The sequence below is a fragment of the Umbelopsis ramanniana genome (assembly GCF_025399195.1).
Source record: "Umbelopsis ramanniana AG unplaced genomic scaffold K450scaffold_46, whole genome shotgun sequence".
NCBI classification, from domain to species: Eukaryota; Fungi; Mucoromycota; class Umbelopsidomycetes; order Umbelopsidales; family Umbelopsidaceae; genus Umbelopsis; species Umbelopsis ramanniana.
Genome location: NW_026252132.1, coordinates 78,825 through 97,182, shown reverse-complemented (window position 1 = coordinate 97,182; position 18,358 = coordinate 78,825). Strand labels below are relative to the sequence as shown.

The following is an 18,358-nucleotide window of genomic DNA, read 5'->3' as shown; positions in this document are numbered from 1 at the left end:
CAATAATGCGATATGATTTTACAGGCATGTTAGGTGGTGGTTCAAATCGCTCTTCCAAGATCGAACACCGATGTGGGACGTTTGACGACGAACGGGTTACAAAAAAACTGTAAACAAAAACAATTTGGCCACATCAACCTACACCGGTTCTTCTACGTTCTTCTATGCACATCCACATGACCAGCGGGACAGTAACAAAGATGTCAAACGAATCTACTTACACCCAGCGGAATGTATCATCATGTAGGATATGGAATGGGTTCAGTTCAACACAAGGGTATTTTCCATTTGGGAATATTAAAAAATCGCCCTCAATTAGACATATGGGGATGCTTGCAGAGGGAGTAAAATAATATATCGATGCACCTAAGATTGCGGGTCAGAAACAAAACAGGGTCTTATGCTGATGTATGCTTCGTTAGACTGGCCAGGGTGAAAGTATTGTCGAGCATTCAAAAAGTCCCGATAGGTTAGGCAATTGAAGAGAATACAAAACAGTTGGAGGATATATTTTAATTTCAAGCTGTCGAAAGAAACTAGTGCAGGCTATCTAGGTAAAAGTACAAAAATTTGAGCAGTTCCGATTTCATCATAGCATGGTCATGGTTTCATAAGGGATTATGTTATGAACCATGCATGAGAAACGTAACGAGTTGAACTAGGATGATGGAAGCGGCATTCGAGTGCCTTGAATCAAAGGTTGGAACCACCATTGTTTCTTGACCTGTTTGATCCATTCACTTATAAGTTTTAGACGGTCATGAGGGTTTGTAAGTTCCAAAATTGCATGCTTTTCTTGATCATCTATGGGTATAGTAGCAGCCATCCACCAGCTGAGGGAGCTAGCATCAGAAGGCATTCGGCTGTTTGTTCGTATAATCCTTTGCAATATCCAAGGCACATTGGAACGTTGGAGTAATCTACCAAAGTTCCTTGCTTCTCGAACCATAGCGTCCGTACTGGGTGAGTCCATTTGAGTTACATCATCTACTTCCTCATTGTCCCAATCCTTCAAGTCCTCGTCGTCCTCCTCATCGTCGAACGGTTCGACTTGAGCGGTATGGTATCCATCACGAACTCCGTGCCTTTTGATTCGGAATCTATATAATCCGACTGTCTTGACCAGATAGCGACCATCATTCAATTGCTCTACACCTTCTATCTTCATCATAGTGCCGATGTCAGAGAATGTTTTGCCTGGAAGTCCCATGCACATACCGAATGCCCTTGACGCACCAGGTGCAGTGCAACGTCGGATCATGAGACGATAACGAGGCTCGAATATGTGCAAGTAGCAAGGTATGGTGGGGAAGCCGATCGAGCATACGAAAATTGGGGTATATGAGGACGCTTGCTCTTCCTCTTTTTTGAGCGTTTCTTGTCGTTCCATCTGTTCGAAAGGAAATATTGTTGAAATTAAATAAGATAATGTAGAGTTTGAAGGGTGGGTTTGCAATGCGCGTGCAATGGGTAAATGGCATCTGCAGATTGCACAGACGTTGCTGTGGTCTGCAAATCGTAGCAGGCATGCTTTGCAAAAGGTATGTCCACAAGGTATAGTGAGTGGCTCGTTGAGTAAACAATAGCACACTTGGCATTCGAGTTCGTTGAGCATGTTATCCCTCCATGACGAGGACTGGATTTCTATATCCGATATACATGCTTCCGAGCTGTCATCAGAATCTCTACTGTGATCCAAAGAAAGCGGGCTGGAACCAGAAGAATTTGAAATGCTGGGAGTGCGCTGATGGTGATACTGTTCTGGCATTGTCGCATGCATACTTGGTTCTACAGATGGTTGAAAAATCGAAAGTAGTCGCTTGTCTGCCATTTCAACGGCAATTAATTGTGAAAGTTTATGGATCGTAACATCGACCTTTAATTCACCAAACAGATGGGATTTTTCTGCGCATTCCCGTACTGGACAGTCGAAGTTTTCTACTGTCGCAGGGTCAAACTTTGGCATACATGATATGCAGACAGAGAAACCGCACGACAACGTAATCGGATGATTCAACAGTCTTGAACATGAAGGACAAGTCAAGGCGTCAGAGGCTAGGATGAGTCCTTCGTCAATTGTAGAAAGATTGTCAACTGTAGCAAACGACGAATGTGCAGTATTATTCAAGGCTTTGCAGGTATACTGGCTTCCGGTATCGTAGGGAAGGCGTTTCATAGGTACGTCTGATAGACCAACGTTGACGACGGTCATCATAGCAGCTCCAAACGAAGATTGTTGTTTGTAGGTTTGGATTTTAAAAAACAAAAAGAAAAGTTGCTATGAAAAAGAAGCAAGTAGAAGAATGGAAATTGATTTTTAACTTCTTTATAAATATCCTTGAATCGAGCGATTTGTCCGATGGTCGATTGTGGTGTGGGTATGGGTTAAACGCTCGATCGATACATTTTTTGGATCTTGCCATTTTAAGTAATGCTCGATTTTGTGCAGCATACGAAACAACTGCTCATCGAATGTTCTTACCGTTTCGTTTCAAAACCACTGCCAAGTTACAATTCAAATACATGTTGCTTCCTAGAGAGCTTTAAAACGTTGGTTCAACTCATGTAAGAAAATTCTATTTTTCTAAAGCTCGATTTCATTACCAAAAAAGTTATACAGCCATTATTTGGCGGTTTCATTTCTGTCAATAGTAAAGGTCTTAGTAGAAATCGACTTCAGTTTACAATTTGAAGGCTTGGTATGGCGGGCTGCCGGTATAATAATGAGTCGCAGCATAGTTTGTCCGTGAGCAGTTCTGATATGGTAATGTTCGTATTGACGTGGTTGATTACATCGATCGCCAAATGAAAATGGTGGTTCGAAGGTTTTTGGACTGTTTTATGTCGCACCTTACAACTATGAATAGTTAGAGATACTACTGGATTTCATTGCCCAAAGAACTAGGTATCACTACAGCGGTGCATCGATGGCGATCGGAGTAGGCGGCCAAAGCCGTTTGCTATCCAAATTAGACAATTCAGGTGTGACTTTGTCTCATGGGTTCATTCCAATAAACCCATAGCAATTTCCGTCTTTTGGATTAGTATACAACGGATGGATTCCGTCGCACTGGGCATGTAGTTCATATCGGATTTGTAAAAACTGTGCTTGCTTGCCATCGAACCCAATTTTTTTTTTTTTCTTTTTTCCTTTTTGCACTCATAATTGTGGAGAGCTTTTAACGTCGGTACTGGTAAAACCATGGGTACTGTTATGCCCAGCTGCCATAATCTGTTTCGCTGAGTCATAAATTAAACAATTTTAGCAGAAAAAACCGATAACATGTTTACAAATGCATTGCAAATAAAGTCAAATGCATCGAAGCGAAAGATTGATCTAAGATGTGCAAAAATCAGGCTACTTTTTGTTCCACCATACGGCACTTCGCCGATTCTAACCGGACTTTGTGACACAGTCAGTACTTCCTTATCGACAAACTGGACGATATTTGCATCGACGGCAACTAGACTGTCCAAATTAAACTACATGAGTTCACCGTGAACAACTTTAAACCAACGCATTAAAAAATGTGGGTTCAGCCATGTGTTTAGAGCATGTTATGCAAGCAACAGCAAAGGCCCCAGTGTTATGGAATTGAGCTTGGCTTTGAGAATTTTTCTTTAACAACTAGAGCTCATTTCCTAAACCCCCACATGCAAACCAAACCAAGCACGCCGATGCCCTAAGACATGCGCTCTTTGAAATCGACCTCTTTAACTTTTTCACCAAACCCTACTGCCCCAATGGACTTTCAGAATCGTGGTGGTAGAGGGAGAGGAGGAGGCTTCCGTGGTAGATCAAGAGGTCGAGGAGGCTTCCGTGGCCATTCTCACTCGCGATTTCAATCTGTAAGGCTGCCACTTTTTACATTATCATCAGTGTGATGTTCACATTCGTAACCAAAAGTAAAACTTTTTCTTTCATGTTATTCACTCTTGTCGTATCCAGAATCCAGACCCATATCATGCTCCTGCTGAGAACGATCAAGAAGATGACGGCAGTATAGAGTATCTAAATCGAAAATACGGATCTCTGTATTCTCCGATGTTCACAAAGGACCCTTGGCGAGAATTCGGTGCTGGTCAGTCATGAATCACATGCAGGGGAAAAGGTCACGCAATGCATGGAGGCTGGTGAAATGGCTTCCAACATAGCCTATCAGGAGTAAGCTATGTTCAACTGCTATTGAAGATTATCGCTTATCTGATTATGTATACCAAGGTTGCCATATTAGAGACGACAATGACCATTTTGAACAAAATAAATCATCTTCATTTACTGGAGACTAGATTTTTTGGTATGATGAAATTTATGCATTCTAAGGGATCGGTCCCTTTCATCGCTTATACACACATCTTACTGCGGTAAATCTAGTACATAAAATACAGTCCTTTGAGAAATAATCTGCCTTGGCATCATACAAGTTTAAGCTTCGTATCAAAAATGTTGACCTTTGCCATAAATTAACAAGTTATCTTTCAATATACAGTCTTTTCTTTCGAATATGCACATCTGCCTATCTAAGTCAATAGCAAATTCATACAATCAATGAGATAGTCTAGCTTGACGAAGTCAGTAGTCTGTCTTTCTCATTTGAACATACATCACTCTTCCCTTTGTTCGTCAATGATAATCTCTACATCAATGAATCTTACGATCTATAATTCAATGAACTTTTATAATCTAAAGAACTTTGCCCCAAACAATACTGATTTGGTCCTTCTATTAGAGTTTCCTAATTTGATTCATTAGACACTTTCCGATAATGTCTGAGCTGTAGTAAGGGATAGTTCGCGGCTACGATCATCGTCGATGGTTTTAAACCTGGCGCCGATATGAAAAAACAGAGACAGTGCTGCACTTTCGGCAATCGAATAAACATGCCCTATTTGGATAAACTGACGACCTTATGGAGATATTCTTATGGATGAACCGCTGTTAAAAAGCAGAATCTTTTGCTTCATATAGGAGGTTACTCAACTCAAAATTACTTGGATGAATCACACTACGCACTGTGTGATTGAGTCAAGATGGCGGTCAGCCAGAGTGTATCATAGCTTATTGCGCTTCAAGGAGAGAGAAGCGATTGCCGTTCTTCAATTAAAGTACGTCAATTCCTTCGAATTCAATCTTATGATGATTTTGAGTTGTTGGGTTCTGGCATTGGACATATACCCAGCTCCCGCTTTGTGCTTGCTTGACATTCGAATAGGGTTTCAGAAGAGCATAAAATGTACATGTAGATTTTCATTCCAGAATAAACAAACTTAGTATTGTGTAGTCTTTATAATTCTGTATTTCATCAACTCCCAGTCTAATCAAAAGAAATGGGAGGTAGATGGAAGGATTACTGGAAAGTTGTGGTTGGGAACGGCAAAACCATGCAAAATCCCAATATGATACGGCAAAAAAAGTGTAGAAATTTTTATGAAGAAAAAGTATATGAATCATGATCACAGCTGCTTTCTATACATATTGCGACAACCAACGGAAACCATCACCATAACCCTGTCTCATCACCACTGAGCACATGAAAACTTCGATCGGGCGGATATCCTTGAGAGGAACCTTGCCCTGCAGGTACAAACGAGTGTTAAAGAGGTATTCGACAGCAAACCCATTCCAAAAGTGATTCATTTACCTTGCCAGTGGTTTGGTAAAGACCAAGCTGTTGTCGAAGAACTTCTTCACTAACAGCATTGGGGTCGTCAATCTTGTTACCCAAGACAAGGAAAGGAACAGTAGACAATTGTTCTATGGCAAGGAGAGCCTAGATAAACGTTGGTAACGTTAGTAGGAAGCGCTTGTAAACATTACACGTATTTGCGGTCCATGAACTCACATCCAATTCAGCCTTAGATTCGTTCAATCTCTCAATATCAGCGCAATCAACTAGGAAGACGATGCCGTTGACTTCAGGGAAATAATCTCTCCACAAACGACGTGCTTGTCGATGGCCGCCAAGATCATAAGTGGTGAATTTGATGGATCCAATTGAAAGCTCTTCGGATGCTGTAGCAATCAATCATCAGATTAGAACAAGTGTTGATAAGGAGCATATAACACGCATAAATGTAGGGTAATCTTTGACATGCGGGACCCATTTGTTATAAATCGTCCTGCAACGCCGTTGCCATTCAACTTACTAGGATGAAGGGTGGGTTGCAAAGTGGCCAAACGGTCATTCTTAAGCATATGCAAGAGAGTAGTCTTGCCAGCGTTATCAAGTCCTAAGAACAAGATTTTGGCGTTCTTATTCAAAAGTCCTATAGTTCTAATGGGTTAAATTCCAAGATGCCATATGATGTAGTCGAAAACAAGTGAAATATACCAAGGGATGACAGGACATCATAGAACCAGTTCAAGATGAACATTATGACGTGGCGAGTAGTATGAAAGGCCAAAAGACGGGTTCAAATGGCGACCAAGTGTCGACTTCTGAGCGTTCAAGCCACTCCAAAATCATATGACCAATAGGCATACGGTGACATCAGGAGCTTGAGCATTTTGGAACTCTTTGTTGGCTGAGATTTTCTGGGCTGGCGGGGACAGTTGAAAACTTTGGGGGGGAGGGGTGCTGGGGTCCAAATCCTGATTGTTCGAGGGTTGGATGAACGAGACCATGTTGGAATAAAGCTCAGTATATTTCAAAAGAAATTAGTTCAATACCTTGACTGCACAGTCATCTTTCATCATTATTTTGGTATATTGGAGCAAACCATCCATATCCACTTAGTATGAGGTGGGCCATTAAAGCTGCGCAGGCGATCTGCGACCAGGCGTTCTGGCGGTTAGAGTTGCATGGAAGCATTTCGACAAACCTAGGCGTCAAAGGAGCAGCTTCCGAAGATAGTTTTATGCTATAAGCCATATTCTCTGGAACCATAGGAGGCAGTCTTCGAACCTTCATGCAAAGGCTTCAGACAAACGCTGTTAGCAACTGTGCTTTGCTGCCACATGGCTGCTATAAAGCCGATCAGCTGCTAAAGATATAATCAAAGGACACCTACAGTTAAATTCCACTACTGATTAAAAATAGCATTAACGTGATAATGAATGGATGGTTCTCTGCTATTAACAGCTTATGCCATGCATGGCTTCGCAAATTTTTATTATTATTTAATGGTTTGATCCATAAGGAGGCCGGAGAGAGGTATCGAGGATGACGTCAGACTATTTCGATTCTGCCCCGATGTTCGCCTCCCCCCCTCTTTGCGCTGATACCTACCCCCCATAAGGCTCCTCCCCCAAAATCTTGACAATTACTTAACACCAATTTGATCGAGACAAAGTTCACAATGTCTCATGGTCCTCCGGCGTATAATGCATATCCCCCTATACCAAGTCCAACCCTACCTAGCCAAACCACCATTTTGAGTCCACATGCCTTTCAACCGCTTCATCCCCAATCTAGCCCCAATGGATCTCAACACCCACAGGGTATGCCGCCCCCAGGACGGGACGCGACTACAGTGGGAGTCAAAGCGGAAATGATACAGAATGCTCATCCAACCATGTACTGTGAAAGATGCCAGCGAGCGCGGTCTGCTGGGGAATTCTTCGAAGCATCAGGAGCTATTCGACATCGATTCTGCAGTCTGTGCAGATCACAAGATGTTCAAAGACGAAGAGCGGCTGACATGGAGCGCTATGACCAGGCTTCACGTCACTATAATACACAGCAACAACGTCAGCCCACCAATGCTAATCCACCTACTACTTCTCAACAGCAGCAACAGCAACAACCACTACCGTATCCTACTCATGTACAACCCGGATACCAGCATCTTCGATCTCAACTTCCTTCGCAATTATCACCGCATATGCCCCAAAGTCAGTTACCATTATCACCAATGCAGACTCAAATGCTACCTCCGCAACCTCCACCACTGAGATCTCAGTCTCACATTCAGCAATCACCTATTCCGAGTTCTCCTCAGCTCCGTCAAATACAGACTCAACAATTGACTTCGTCACAAAATGTTGTCCAGCAACAGCAGCAGCAGCAGCAAAATCGACAGAAGCAGCAGCAGAAGCAACAACAGCAACAACAACAGCAGCAGCAACAGCAGCCGCAACAGCCGCAATCACAACCACCTTCCAATTGGATCCGTCAACCTCAGCCAATGGTTCAAGACTCAGTGGTGAAACGTCCTCACCCGTCGTCATCTGTTAACATTGCCGCACGAGGAGAAGCTAAACGACCAAAGAATAATACACCGCAAGGAGGAACTCTCCTCAGTATGCCATCGAATACCCACAACCAAGCATTGGAAGTTCTTTCTCCCGATGCTTTTGTCGAAGCTCTACACCAAAGTCAAAATTTCGAACGAAAACAGTTTGCCATTGCCATGGCACCTATAGTAGCTGAGGTGGGAAGTGAAGCTGGTTTCACACAACTGGGTAGAGCTGTCTGTGATCGTGTCCTTAAAGGAACCGGATACAATTTCAGGTGAAGTACCCTTTTTTTTAATGCAATATTGATCTCAAAATCTAGAAACTAATTTTACATTCCGCTCAATCACGTACAGTCTTAAGGATAAACGAGCGTCTACTAAAAATCCACTGATGGTCACTACTTTACGATACTATTGTTCACAACGGTCAGACACCGCAAAACATCGAAAACCAGAGCACCCGAAGGCTTCCAATCGCTACGAGTGCGCTGGAGCGTTGACGGTAATTGTGGATCTGTCGAAAATGGCTGGCTACATAACGCTAACGCATAAGGATCCTCACCCTCCTTTTGTTTCTCCTAATACCAACTCGTCTGAGTCTCGAAATCATCATCCGTCGCAGCAACAAATACTGGCGCAACAGAGACTAGAGGATAAGTTTGACAAACTCAAGGAGAAGGCGTTACGATTTGCCGAGCTTCTAGAACAACAAAAGATATTTCATAGCAAGCAATTCCTACATACAGCTACCGATGCTCTTCAAGCTGCCGATGAAATGTTAACGGCATGCAGTGTTTTTGAAGCCGACCCTACTCCCAAGAATGCGAACAAATATACTACACATTACCGTCGACGAGCTGTTAATTCCTCTACATCAGCCAACACCAACCAATAGCTGTGGCAACTTCTGTAAAAGCGGTTTTACTTTCCAGGTGATTCTTTTGTTCACCCTCCTACAACTTCGTACCAACGCAAGTAATGCCTTTGTGACTGATTGTTTTCTTTTCTATTTGTTGATCTCTTTTCTCTCGAACCACGCTTTTCTTTTTTTCTTTTCACTCGTTTTGCCTGTAGTTTACAAATGTGCTTCGTATCATTCGGATATGTTGCTGCAGCATACCAACATCACATCTATATAAATATCATCTCACGCTATTGTTCATTGTCATGACTCCTTATTAGATTTTGACACCACCACCGTCAGCATGTCACCATCAGGCAGCAGTGATTATAAACGCGTATCTACGTGCACTTGACGTGATGCTTCAACGTTCACCTCACTGAAGAGCCTCTAGCATTCAATATATATGCTTCGCTGTTCACGCCATTGATTTATTTCGCATCGCGACAACTACAGTACGTGAGGGTCATCTGCGGCACGACGTATAATGAGACTCTAGATCCAGGCTATTGCAAGCTTTGCCAGATGTAAATACATCAACTTATCCATATCAACTTACACCACCAGCAACAGCGAAAACATAGCATTAAATGTTGATCATACCTTACACTAATAGCCAAGAGCAAGAGTAGATACTCAATATATAGGTTGGTTACTTGCCTTCTGACACGTCGTTTGGCATATTTCCATCACCTCCATCCGAACGTGATGATGTTTCTGCATATAATATAAATCATTAAAATTTCTACAGTTCTGATATCAGTTGAAACATCAAATTGATCATCTACATACTGTCCACTTTTATTCAGGGTCGAGCGCCTCCTTCGCAGTATGTGCCATTTTGGATTCATCGCAGTCAAAGAGAAATACAGGGTTCGTCTAGTTTTGATCTCCGAATGTTGTCGACATGACGACAAATCAGATATGCTGAAGAAGGAGATTACGCTCCGATCGCTGGTTAGAACTGATGTTAACTTACGTTCAAATTGAGGGAAGAGGTATACACTTCATGCCCTGTGAGAATATCCAAAGTTCAAAGAAGGGGTTAGTTTGTGTCGCACCAGCTGCTTATTTGCTCAGGCAATCAACCCCCAGGTAAACAACAATATTCTTGTCTCTGTCATAACTCAGAAAAAAAATAGTTTCCCGCTAGTGCAGAAGTTATTGCATGGGACCCACGCGACTATCGATGGAGCCATTCCTGTGCACTCACTGCCTTCAAATAACATGCAGGACTTTGGATGTAGCGAAGCAGCGGAACATTTCTCCAAATGGAGAAGTTTATAGTTTGTATTGGTCCGAGGAAGCCAATCCGCCAGTTCCAATAGGACAATTTAAAGCAGGGCCGCGTTATGTAACCCTCCATGCTTAAATCCAACTCAACGAAAAGTCAGAGTATGAAACAAAAAAAAAATAAGTTATGCGCCTATAAAAGGCCGGAAGTAGCATTAAGACTAATCCAACGAATTTTCTCTTCTCTTCTTTTCTATTTTATCACACTATGGCTACTTCTCTCCCAGAGTTTTCTCTTCAAGGCAAAATCGCTGTCATCACTGGTGGTGCTCGGTAAGCTTCATCGTTGCGTTTTGATTAAGCAGGCTTGATCCAGCCTGTAGTATTGCCAGATGTTGACTCTGTTATATTTTCTTAAGTGGTATTGGTTTGGAGATGAGCAAGGCTCTTGCTGAAGCTGGTGCCGACGTCGCTATGATGTACGTCTCCAATGACTCTACCCATGACACAGCGGCCGCTATTGGCAAGCAGTTTAACAAGACCGTCAAAGCATACAAATGTGAACTGACCAACGTCGACCAAGTCCGTGAAGTCATTGACAAGATCCACGCCGATTTTGGTAGAATAGATGTCTTTGTTGCCAACGCTGGCGTTTCTGAAGGTGGTGCGGCAGAGGTAATATTGTTGGAAATTTTATCGCGGAAACCTTGCAGGTCGTAGTTGGAGTGAAACATTAACGTCATTTTTTCACTGTTCTTTCGGATAGGACTTGGATATCAACGTTTGGCACCGTGTCATGGATGTTAATGTCAACGGATGCTTCTACACTATTCAAGCTGTTGCCAGGTAGGAAGCTTTTGTATTATGGCTAGGTCTATTTGGATCCGCGACCATGTGCTTACTATATATATGTTGTCGTTCTATTTCTCTTTCTGTTCATCTAGACACATGCTCAAGCAACCCAACGGTGGATCTATCATCACTTTATCCTCCATCTCCGCATCCATCGTCAACCGTCCTCAATTCCAGGTTGTCTACAATACCTCCAAGGCTGCTGTTGGCATGATGACCAAGTGTCTGGCTGCTGAATGGGCAACACGTAAGATCCGCGTCAACGCCATTAGTCCTGGATACATGATGACTGATATGGTCAAGAAGTACATTGATAACAACAAGGCACTTGGCGAAGCTTGGGCCGAGCATACTCCCATGAAGCGCATTGGAGATCCCAAGGAACTCCGTGGTGCCGTTGTCTTCTTGGCTTCCGACGCTGCCTCCTACATGACTGGTTCTGAAATCGTCGTTGACGGTGGTTATCTAGTTTATTAGATTGAAATACCAACCTCAACCACTCCTTTGTAAATAAAATCAATTCTAAATGAGTAACCTGTGCTGCTTGGCATGTGATTGTGACTTCGCAATCGATGTCCAGCCGATATAATTGCAGTGCTTGTGCCCCCACTCGCCTTGTTTCTTGTTTGCCCGTCATAATGGAAGCGCATCTCACCAACGAAGAGCTAGATGAGCTTAGCGCTTTGGCTGAGGTAGGTTCATACACTTGTAAGCAACCATTTCAAACCCTTCCTTGCGTAACAAAAGGTTCTCGAAATCCCTTTGCCCCAGCAGTCCGACCAGTTCCATGTCGTGCCTGATCACATTGGAAACGATACATACTCCACAACGTCAACACAAGACCTTATGCGGCGAGGCGATCCCGACGCACCTTTTACTGAATCTTCGAATGCACCCACTCCTTTTCTAGTCACTATCGTAGCCAAAGTGTTTCAGCTGCTCCGACCACTCTTTGCCATTATCTTCTCCCCAAGAGTGCAAAGAACCGTTATCCGAACCGCCTTTTTGACCATCGCTCTTTCCTGGATTGTCAGTGTGGCATGCTCGGCTTATATTGCCTTCTACATGGCCCACGTTCCCAAGACTGCCCACATCGAACCTGTCTATCTGCAATATGAGTAAGTTATGCGTGAGGAAACGGTAGGTTTGCACGTGAAGTACGACCTTGTCTGATACGAGTTCGATTCTCTTTGTAGTAAAGGGATGAATCCTATGGCTTTGGTTGATTTGACACAGAAAGGAACTTATACCAAGGTAAAGTGTCCTACCATAGCTATTGTTGAAGTTTGACTTGGCGCATTGTAACAAAATTTTCCATCGCTTACAGCCACTGCGACATGAGCAGCAATACAGAGTCGATATTCATATGCATGTACCTAGCTCAGAGATAAACTTTGACGTCGGTAAGGCTACACGGTTGCTGGATATCGTTATGCTGTTGAGGAGAATGTCATACTGATGGCGTCATTTATGGTGGACTAGGTAATTTCATGGTTAGAGTCGATCTTAAAGCAGCCGACGATAAGACCGTGGCATTTTCAAGCAGACCTGTAAGTATGAGTGTTCTTGTGGATGGGTATGATGGTTCCAGGACAGCTTGGTGTCTACCGAATGGTAAGGTACTTACGGACCCTCCTTTCCCCACTCTCAGTCTATCCTACGCTATCAGTCCGCCCTTCACCGAACGTTGGCTGTATTTGCTAGAGCCCTTCCGCTCCTTCTCGGTCTAGCTAAGGAGACGCAGACTTTAGTTGTTCCAATGATGGAGCATTTTGTAGAGGACCAGTCCCATTCTGTCACCAAGGCCATTGTGTCCGTGTCGGACAGTCGCCTCCAAGTCTACAGCATGCAACTACACATGGTTGCGGATTTCCATGGCCTTCGGTACGTAGTCTTGTCTCTTTGGACTAGGGTGTCAAAATCGGCATTGCTTGTGTCAAATTTATTTAATGACTCCTCCACTTTAGGTACTATATGTACAACCATCGTATCATCACCGCTATGGTCTTCATTACCCTGTTTATATGCATCGAGTTGTCGTTCGCTACCGTTGCTTGGAGGTTGTTTGGGTACACCCTTTGGACTCGAATCAGTCAATGGGCTGATTCAGTGGCCAAGGAAGGCGCAGGAGGATATACTGAAGCGAGCAGTGAGAAAGACCCCCTTATCGCTGGCCTTGAGTCAGCATCTGAAAAATCGGATCAAGCTGACGACGACGATAGTCATTAGCAAATGAACTACGTCTTTCTTTTCCCCCTCCACCCATATTACTTTACATACCCGCTACTAAACAAGGACACTGTTACATACCTAAACCCATGGTCAACTCTGATTTTCACTATCTGTTGTGGATTCGTTTTCATTACTACGTTGTGAATGATACTAGCGAACAGCGTCGGGTACTTCAAACGCAAATGTATGAAGAAAGAAAAATAATAGTGAGAGAGCATACGAGTGAAGAGGAGGAGACAATATATGAACGGTAAATAATAATGAAACACATAGTGGGGAATACTGTATAATTAACAAGGAAAAAGTTACAAAATATGGGATATATACAATATGGAGAATTGGGGGGATAACCGATCATAGAAAAAGATATGGTATAAAAAGTGTCTTTTGTTGTTGTTGTTTTTTTTTTAACTTGGGCGGGAGGGATCAAGTTCGCTTCGTACTTGTTTTCCAAGTTTCCCGAGCTTGGGGTCGTGGTATTGATTCACTGCTGTCCTCTTCTTCTTCTTCAGAGAAGCTGTCGGAATCATCTTGGAGAAAGACATCATCCAACGGTTCGTCAAAGAAGCTATCTTCATCAATGACCTCATCGTCGTCGTCCATGTCATAGAAATCATCATCCCAGAGTGTCTCGTCACTTGTTGAAAGCCCAAACAGCGGTGCTTGTGCGCCATTTCGGACCGGCATTTCCACAGTATCATCACTGAGTTCAGCCTCTGACTCGTGATTACGAGGAATAACTTCACTGGGAGCAACCATCACTTCTCTCGAGGTAGAGGGCTGCTCATGTTCAGGGCGTGCAGTGGAAGTTGCCCATGGTTGCAGTAATGGCTGTAGGTACTTGATGTATGTGCTATACAGAGTGGGATGCGGACAGGACTGCAGGCTCTGCATTAGCATGGACAGGCAAGTGTGGTTAGTTATGTACAGTTCATCCAGCAAAATAAACACAGTCAGCTATGCGCTCACCCTTGCAATCTTGTCAAACCCAGATTCCATCAACTCCATACGCAAAGCTTCTTGTGAATACGAGTCCCAAAGACCACGATAGGTGGTGGGTGGAGTGGTAATGAGAGTACACATGAGGCGTAAATGGGTGATCTGTAATCAAGTCGAATATGAGAAGGGCGGCTCATTTCACACAGAACCACAGCCCCCGCCCCTTACTTACCAAATAATCAACAACACCTTCATCCACCATAACAGAGCCGGCGGGTTGAACAGTAGCAGATTCAGGATTACTAGCGATTTGTTCGTTAACAGCTTGCTTCCAATTGACATTCTTAGCATCCGGTTGAATTTTCATTTGCTTGAAAGCACTCTCAAATCGATAATCCAAGACTTGTGATAAGAATGTAATAGGCTCTATGCTTTTGTCCACTGTAAATGCTAATTCCCGCATCCATGCCGAGTAACGCGGAGGACGTGAACTGGATGGATCGGTACATTCCTGATCTTGAGCTTCCTTGAGTGTCATTGGAAATGGATAGTGCGATGCGCGAGCAACAGGCTTCTCATCCACTTCCTGGGCTTGCATTGCTAGGTCTTCAGGGGTATCAAGTAACAGCTGCTGCAAAATGTCGTAGCCATGCACGTAAACAGGCTGACCTTGGGTTTGTAAACTTGCCAAAGTACACAGCACATCGAGCATAAGAGCTCGAGTACTGATTTCAAAGACAAAGAACGACCTGCGTTTAGGGTTGATCGACGAAGAAAACAGAAGATCTCTAATGATCTTCAAGGGGGCTTTGTCTCCTAACAATTTATGAATCCCGAGCTACAGGGAACGAGGCGATTGTTTGGTTAGTACTCGTGGTCATACTTTGAATAAATTGACACAGGATTACCTACCTCATGCGTGGTTAGTGCTTTGATGCATTTGACTAGCTGCTGCAATAGCTTATCGTCCTCAGGGGTTCTAAGGGTAGAATTACGCACAGACGTTAGTTAGATTAGGTATGACGAAAAGTTAGGAGGGACGCTAAGGACGATTTAATTTACCTCTTTGCGATGTTTTTGATTTGAGCCAGGGTACTTGTTAGAGAATCATAGCCGCCAGCTTTAAGAAATTCGGTGGTCCAACTATTGTGATCCAGGTGTTAGTGTTGTAAGGAGTGGAGAGGGTGGTAATTTTTTTTTTGGGGGGGGAGTGTTTCCAAATTACCTTGCTATACCGTTACGAAGATAGACTCGGAGATCCATGATCTCAGCCAGTTCAAGATCTCGGCAAGTAGAGTGCATAAGAAGGTCAGCAAAATATCGTGGAGACTTTGCTTTACCACTGAGTATGTGAGCACCAACGCCTTGTGGCGCACGAGCATGAGTAGCGTAAGCATGAGTGGGCCGACGTCGTTGAACTTGATGACGGCCCTGAGCGTCTCTAACCGTTCCGGGTAATAAGAGCTGCTTTGATTTCCGTAGTGTTGCAAAAGGTGCGGTCAAGGATAAAGCACTGCTCTTCCTCGCCAACTGAGATGATCTTAACAGTGTCGACTTTTGTTCCCTGGTAAGATGTTCCAAGCTCGGGCGCAAATTCGGCGGCAAAGCATATTCTTTCTAGAAACACAGGCAGAATACATCAAGATCATCGTCTCGATAATGAGAAAAATTATATCCTTGTGTTAGCTCACCATTAAATTTTCAAAAGCCTCGTTCAAATCCCGATCACTTTGCTGAGAACCGGACCCTTCTCCTCGAGTTTGACGAACCGCCCCGATATGAACTGTACGTGAGCCCAACTTATTTTCAATAGCAATAGCATTGAAATCAGGATGTTCCGAGGATACCCTTGATTCCACTGAAAACATAGAATCAATCTTGGAGATGGCTGAATCTGCATTGGAACTTCCGGATTTGGTGCGACGACGGCGATAGTTCTGTTGTTGTTGTTGTTGTTCAGTTGCCGTTATGGTAGTTGTCTGAATTCCTTCATCATCGATGCTTGCCAGCTTTCCATCTGCTTGAGTGGATTTACGATTAAATAATTGTGAAACCTTGGACATGAACTTTGGTTGTCGAGTAGGTGGGCTACTTCCGGTTTGCATTGAGTCGGGTGTAGTGGAGGGTATAAGATCTGGCGTAATTGCCATATCGGTTTCCAGCATAAGTCACTAACTAAAAGAAAAGAAGTAGAGAGAAAGTGCGATAAGGAAAGAGAGGAAGGTAAAGAGAGAGAGAGAGAGAGAGAGAAAGAAAGAGAGAAAAAATGCGAACTGGTTGTTTGTTGTTGGATACTTCGCAATGTCATCCGAACGTACACCCCTCTATCCAGGTCAGTTGCACAGAGCGGGAACAAAGGCGAGAGCCATAGCAAGCCTTTTGCCAAGCCAGAAAGACATAATACCATAATTTATTTTATGTCTGTTATTATTATTTTTTCTCTTTTTCCTCCTTGTATGTTTCTCTTTTCTATTTTACTACTGTTCCCTACTTCCCGTATGATAGTGAAAAATTAAAGTGTATTGGCAAGCAAGTAAGCGAATGGGATATATACAATTTTGCGGAGGGTTTGTTATTCTAATACTGAAATGTATCAAAGTTTGGGCATTAGTCCTGCTATTGCTCTGCAGCTGTTTTGAAACTATGAGTGAGGCTGGTAATGAGGGTTGGATGTCAGCCAAGTAAGGGTGGCTGATTATGTACAAAATATGTTGGGGAATGACGAAGCTGGTTTGGCGAGATAGAACCAAAAAGTGGATATCTCGCCTGTTGATTCTTCTAAAACGCCTGTTGTCCTTTGGGTCTTCGAATGGATAGAAGAGTTCGCAATTTGGAGATGCGTTTGCCAGACATCGAAAATGCTGAGCTATTGGAGGCCGTGGGGGTGAGTGGGGTGTCGAAAGAACTGTCACTATCGCTGCTAGGGCTGGGAGACAAAGCTTCCAACTTAGGAGACCACGATGGTGGTGTTGAAGGCGCCGTTTCAATAGGAAGAGGTGTAGAACGAGTGGTATTAATGGTCAACGATTGTGCAATTGGCAGAGTAGTATGAGCTACACTGATGTCGAACGGCTGTACACATGATAATGCAATTTCTTTCTCCTGTTGGATGGAAATGTCGGCTCCTTGTAGAGCAATAGGTGTAGGCGGGGAAGACTGGATGGAGGAGAATGAACCTGGAACCAGTTAAAAATATCGAGTTAGTTTCGCATCGTCTATTTGTTTCAGATATCAGGAGACAATGGAAATCACAAACTTACCTTCATATTTATCATTTTTTACTGGTGAGAGATCGACATTGCGTCGCCGAAGGTTGCAGTGATTGGTGATAATTTCTCCTTCCAAGATGTCAACTTGTTCATATACGATGATGGTGGGTGCCTCCTCTGTGAATCGAACTTGCTTCCGACCACCTTTGTGTACAGACTTGGTGGGAAAACTCCTATCTAAGGGGGTCTCCGTGTCAGCCGCTGCTGTACACTCCAGTGAAGCACTGTGTTGAGCATCTAGATTGGAGAGCTGCAACTGAAGTTGACTCAAGTCTACTCTTGGTTTGCCGTTTCTTGAAGGCCATTCTGATACAGCTGGTGGTACGACGGGTAATGAAAAGCTGGAGTGTTCCGTTGATAACATGTTTCGAACAAGTCAATAGGAGGTAGATGAGTGTTTGAATAGAAAAGGCCGGCCTTTATAAACAAAAGATGAAAACAATGTCAAGAGGTAAATCTGCAGACGACAAGACAAACTAAAAGTAAATCTTAAAAAAAAAGTGGGCTGCCGTTTTAAAACTTCGTCTCGCACACCTGCCTGCACAATGAAATCTGATTGGATACTCTAGTACATCTCTCCGACAATGGCAATCTGTTTGGACAGCCTACGTTTCTCCGAATATACAAACGAGAAGCCACGAAGGGATCATAATTATGACTTGCATAGACAATCGATCGAGAGTGTACATCTTCAGAATTGAATTTTAAAGTGGAAGTTTGCTGCATAAAGTGATGTAGAAAAAGTGGTTTGAGA

At 43.4% G+C, this 18,358-nt stretch overlaps 9 protein-coding genes across 9 annotated transcripts; 4 read left to right on the top strand and 5 right to left on the bottom strand.

Annotated features, from left to right (window-relative positions):
- Nucleotides 1-307: 307 nt before the first annotated feature.
- Nucleotides 308-2,410, bottom strand: K450DRAFT_250577 (uncharacterized protein). The gene has a single exon (XM_051590587.1). The coding sequence runs from the start codon at nt 2,213-2,215 to the stop codon at nt 659-661; it is 1,557 nt and encodes a 518-aa protein (XP_051442738.1). The 5' UTR covers nt 2,216-2,410; the 3' UTR covers nt 308-658.
- A 1,033-nt stretch (nt 2,411-3,443) lies between these two features.
- K450DRAFT_250575 (uncharacterized protein) lies at nt 3,444-4,048 on the top strand. The gene has a single exon (XM_051590586.1). It carries the CDS (start codon nt 3,691-3,693, stop codon nt 3,883-3,885), a length of 195 nt encoding a protein of 64 aa, XP_051442737.1. The 5' UTR covers nt 3,444-3,690; the 3' UTR covers nt 3,886-4,048.
- Nucleotides 4,049-5,251: 1,203 nt separating this feature from the next.
- K450DRAFT_250566 (uncharacterized protein) lies at nt 5,252-6,420 on the bottom strand. Its single transcript, XM_051590585.1, has 5 exons — nt 6,333-6,420; nt 6,148-6,267; nt 5,844-6,013; nt 5,643-5,771; nt 5,252-5,575 (listed from the first exon to the last, which is right to left on the bottom strand). The coding sequence occupies exons 1-5, from the start codon at nt 6,373-6,375 to the stop codon at nt 5,468-5,470; spliced, it is 570 nt and encodes a 189-aa protein (XP_051442736.1). The 5' UTR covers nt 6,376-6,420; the 3' UTR covers nt 5,252-5,467.
- Nucleotides 6,421-7,215: 795 nt separating this feature from the next.
- K450DRAFT_250561 (uncharacterized protein) lies at nt 7,216-8,728 on the top strand. The gene has a single exon (XM_051590584.1). It carries the CDS (start codon nt 7,300-7,302, stop codon nt 8,455-8,457), a length of 1,158 nt encoding a protein of 385 aa, XP_051442735.1. The 5' UTR covers nt 7,216-7,299; the 3' UTR covers nt 8,458-8,728.
- Nucleotides 8,729-10,550: 1,822 nt separating this feature from the next.
- Nucleotides 10,551-11,771, top strand: K450DRAFT_250559 (uncharacterized protein). The gene is made up of 4 exons (XM_051590583.1): nt 10,551-10,645; nt 10,732-10,987; nt 11,079-11,158; nt 11,257-11,771. The coding sequence occupies exons 1-4, from the start codon at nt 10,581-10,583 to the stop codon at nt 11,639-11,641; spliced, it is 786 nt and encodes a 261-aa protein (XP_051442734.1). The 5' UTR covers nt 10,551-10,580; the 3' UTR covers nt 11,642-11,771.
- A 10-nt stretch (nt 11,772-11,781) lies between these two features.
- On the top strand, nt 11,782-13,412 carry K450DRAFT_250554 (uncharacterized protein). The gene is made up of 7 exons (XM_051590582.1): nt 11,782-11,856; nt 11,939-12,282; nt 12,361-12,418; nt 12,492-12,567; nt 12,647-12,714; nt 12,816-13,048; nt 13,132-13,412. Exons 1-7 carry the CDS (start codon nt 11,803-11,805, stop codon nt 13,391-13,393), a joined length of 1,095 nt encoding a protein of 364 aa, XP_051442733.1. The 5' UTR covers nt 11,782-11,802; the 3' UTR covers nt 13,394-13,412.
- Nucleotides 13,413-13,718: 306 nt separating this feature from the next.
- K450DRAFT_250548 (uncharacterized protein) lies at nt 13,719-15,501 on the bottom strand. Its single transcript, XM_051590581.1, has 5 exons — nt 15,398-15,501; nt 15,248-15,314; nt 14,568-15,173; nt 14,366-14,497; nt 13,719-14,284 (listed from the first exon to the last, which is right to left on the bottom strand). The coding sequence occupies exons 3-5, from the start codon at nt 15,045-15,047 to the stop codon at nt 13,823-13,825; spliced, it is 1,074 nt and encodes a 357-aa protein (XP_051442732.1). The 5' UTR covers nt 15,048-15,173; nt 15,248-15,314; nt 15,398-15,501; the 3' UTR covers nt 13,719-13,822.
- Nucleotides 15,502-15,512: 11 nt separating this feature from the next.
- K450DRAFT_96266 (uncharacterized protein) lies at nt 15,513-16,568 on the bottom strand. Its single transcript, XM_051593843.1, has 2 exons — nt 16,027-16,568; nt 15,513-15,952 (listed from the first exon to the last, which is right to left on the bottom strand). The coding sequence occupies exons 1-2, from the start codon at nt 16,498-16,500 to the stop codon at nt 15,557-15,559; spliced, it is 870 nt and encodes a 289-aa protein (XP_051442731.1). The 5' UTR covers nt 16,501-16,568; the 3' UTR covers nt 15,513-15,556.
- Nucleotides 16,569-16,982: 414 nt separating this feature from the next.
- On the bottom strand, nt 16,983-18,070 carry K450DRAFT_250544 (uncharacterized protein). The gene is made up of 2 exons (XM_051590580.1): nt 17,596-18,070; nt 16,983-17,511 (listed from the first exon to the last, which is right to left on the bottom strand). Exons 1-2 carry the CDS (start codon nt 17,966-17,968, stop codon nt 17,114-17,116), a joined length of 771 nt encoding a protein of 256 aa, XP_051442730.1. The 5' UTR covers nt 17,969-18,070; the 3' UTR covers nt 16,983-17,113.
- Between the last annotated feature and the right edge of the window lie 288 nt (nt 18,071-18,358).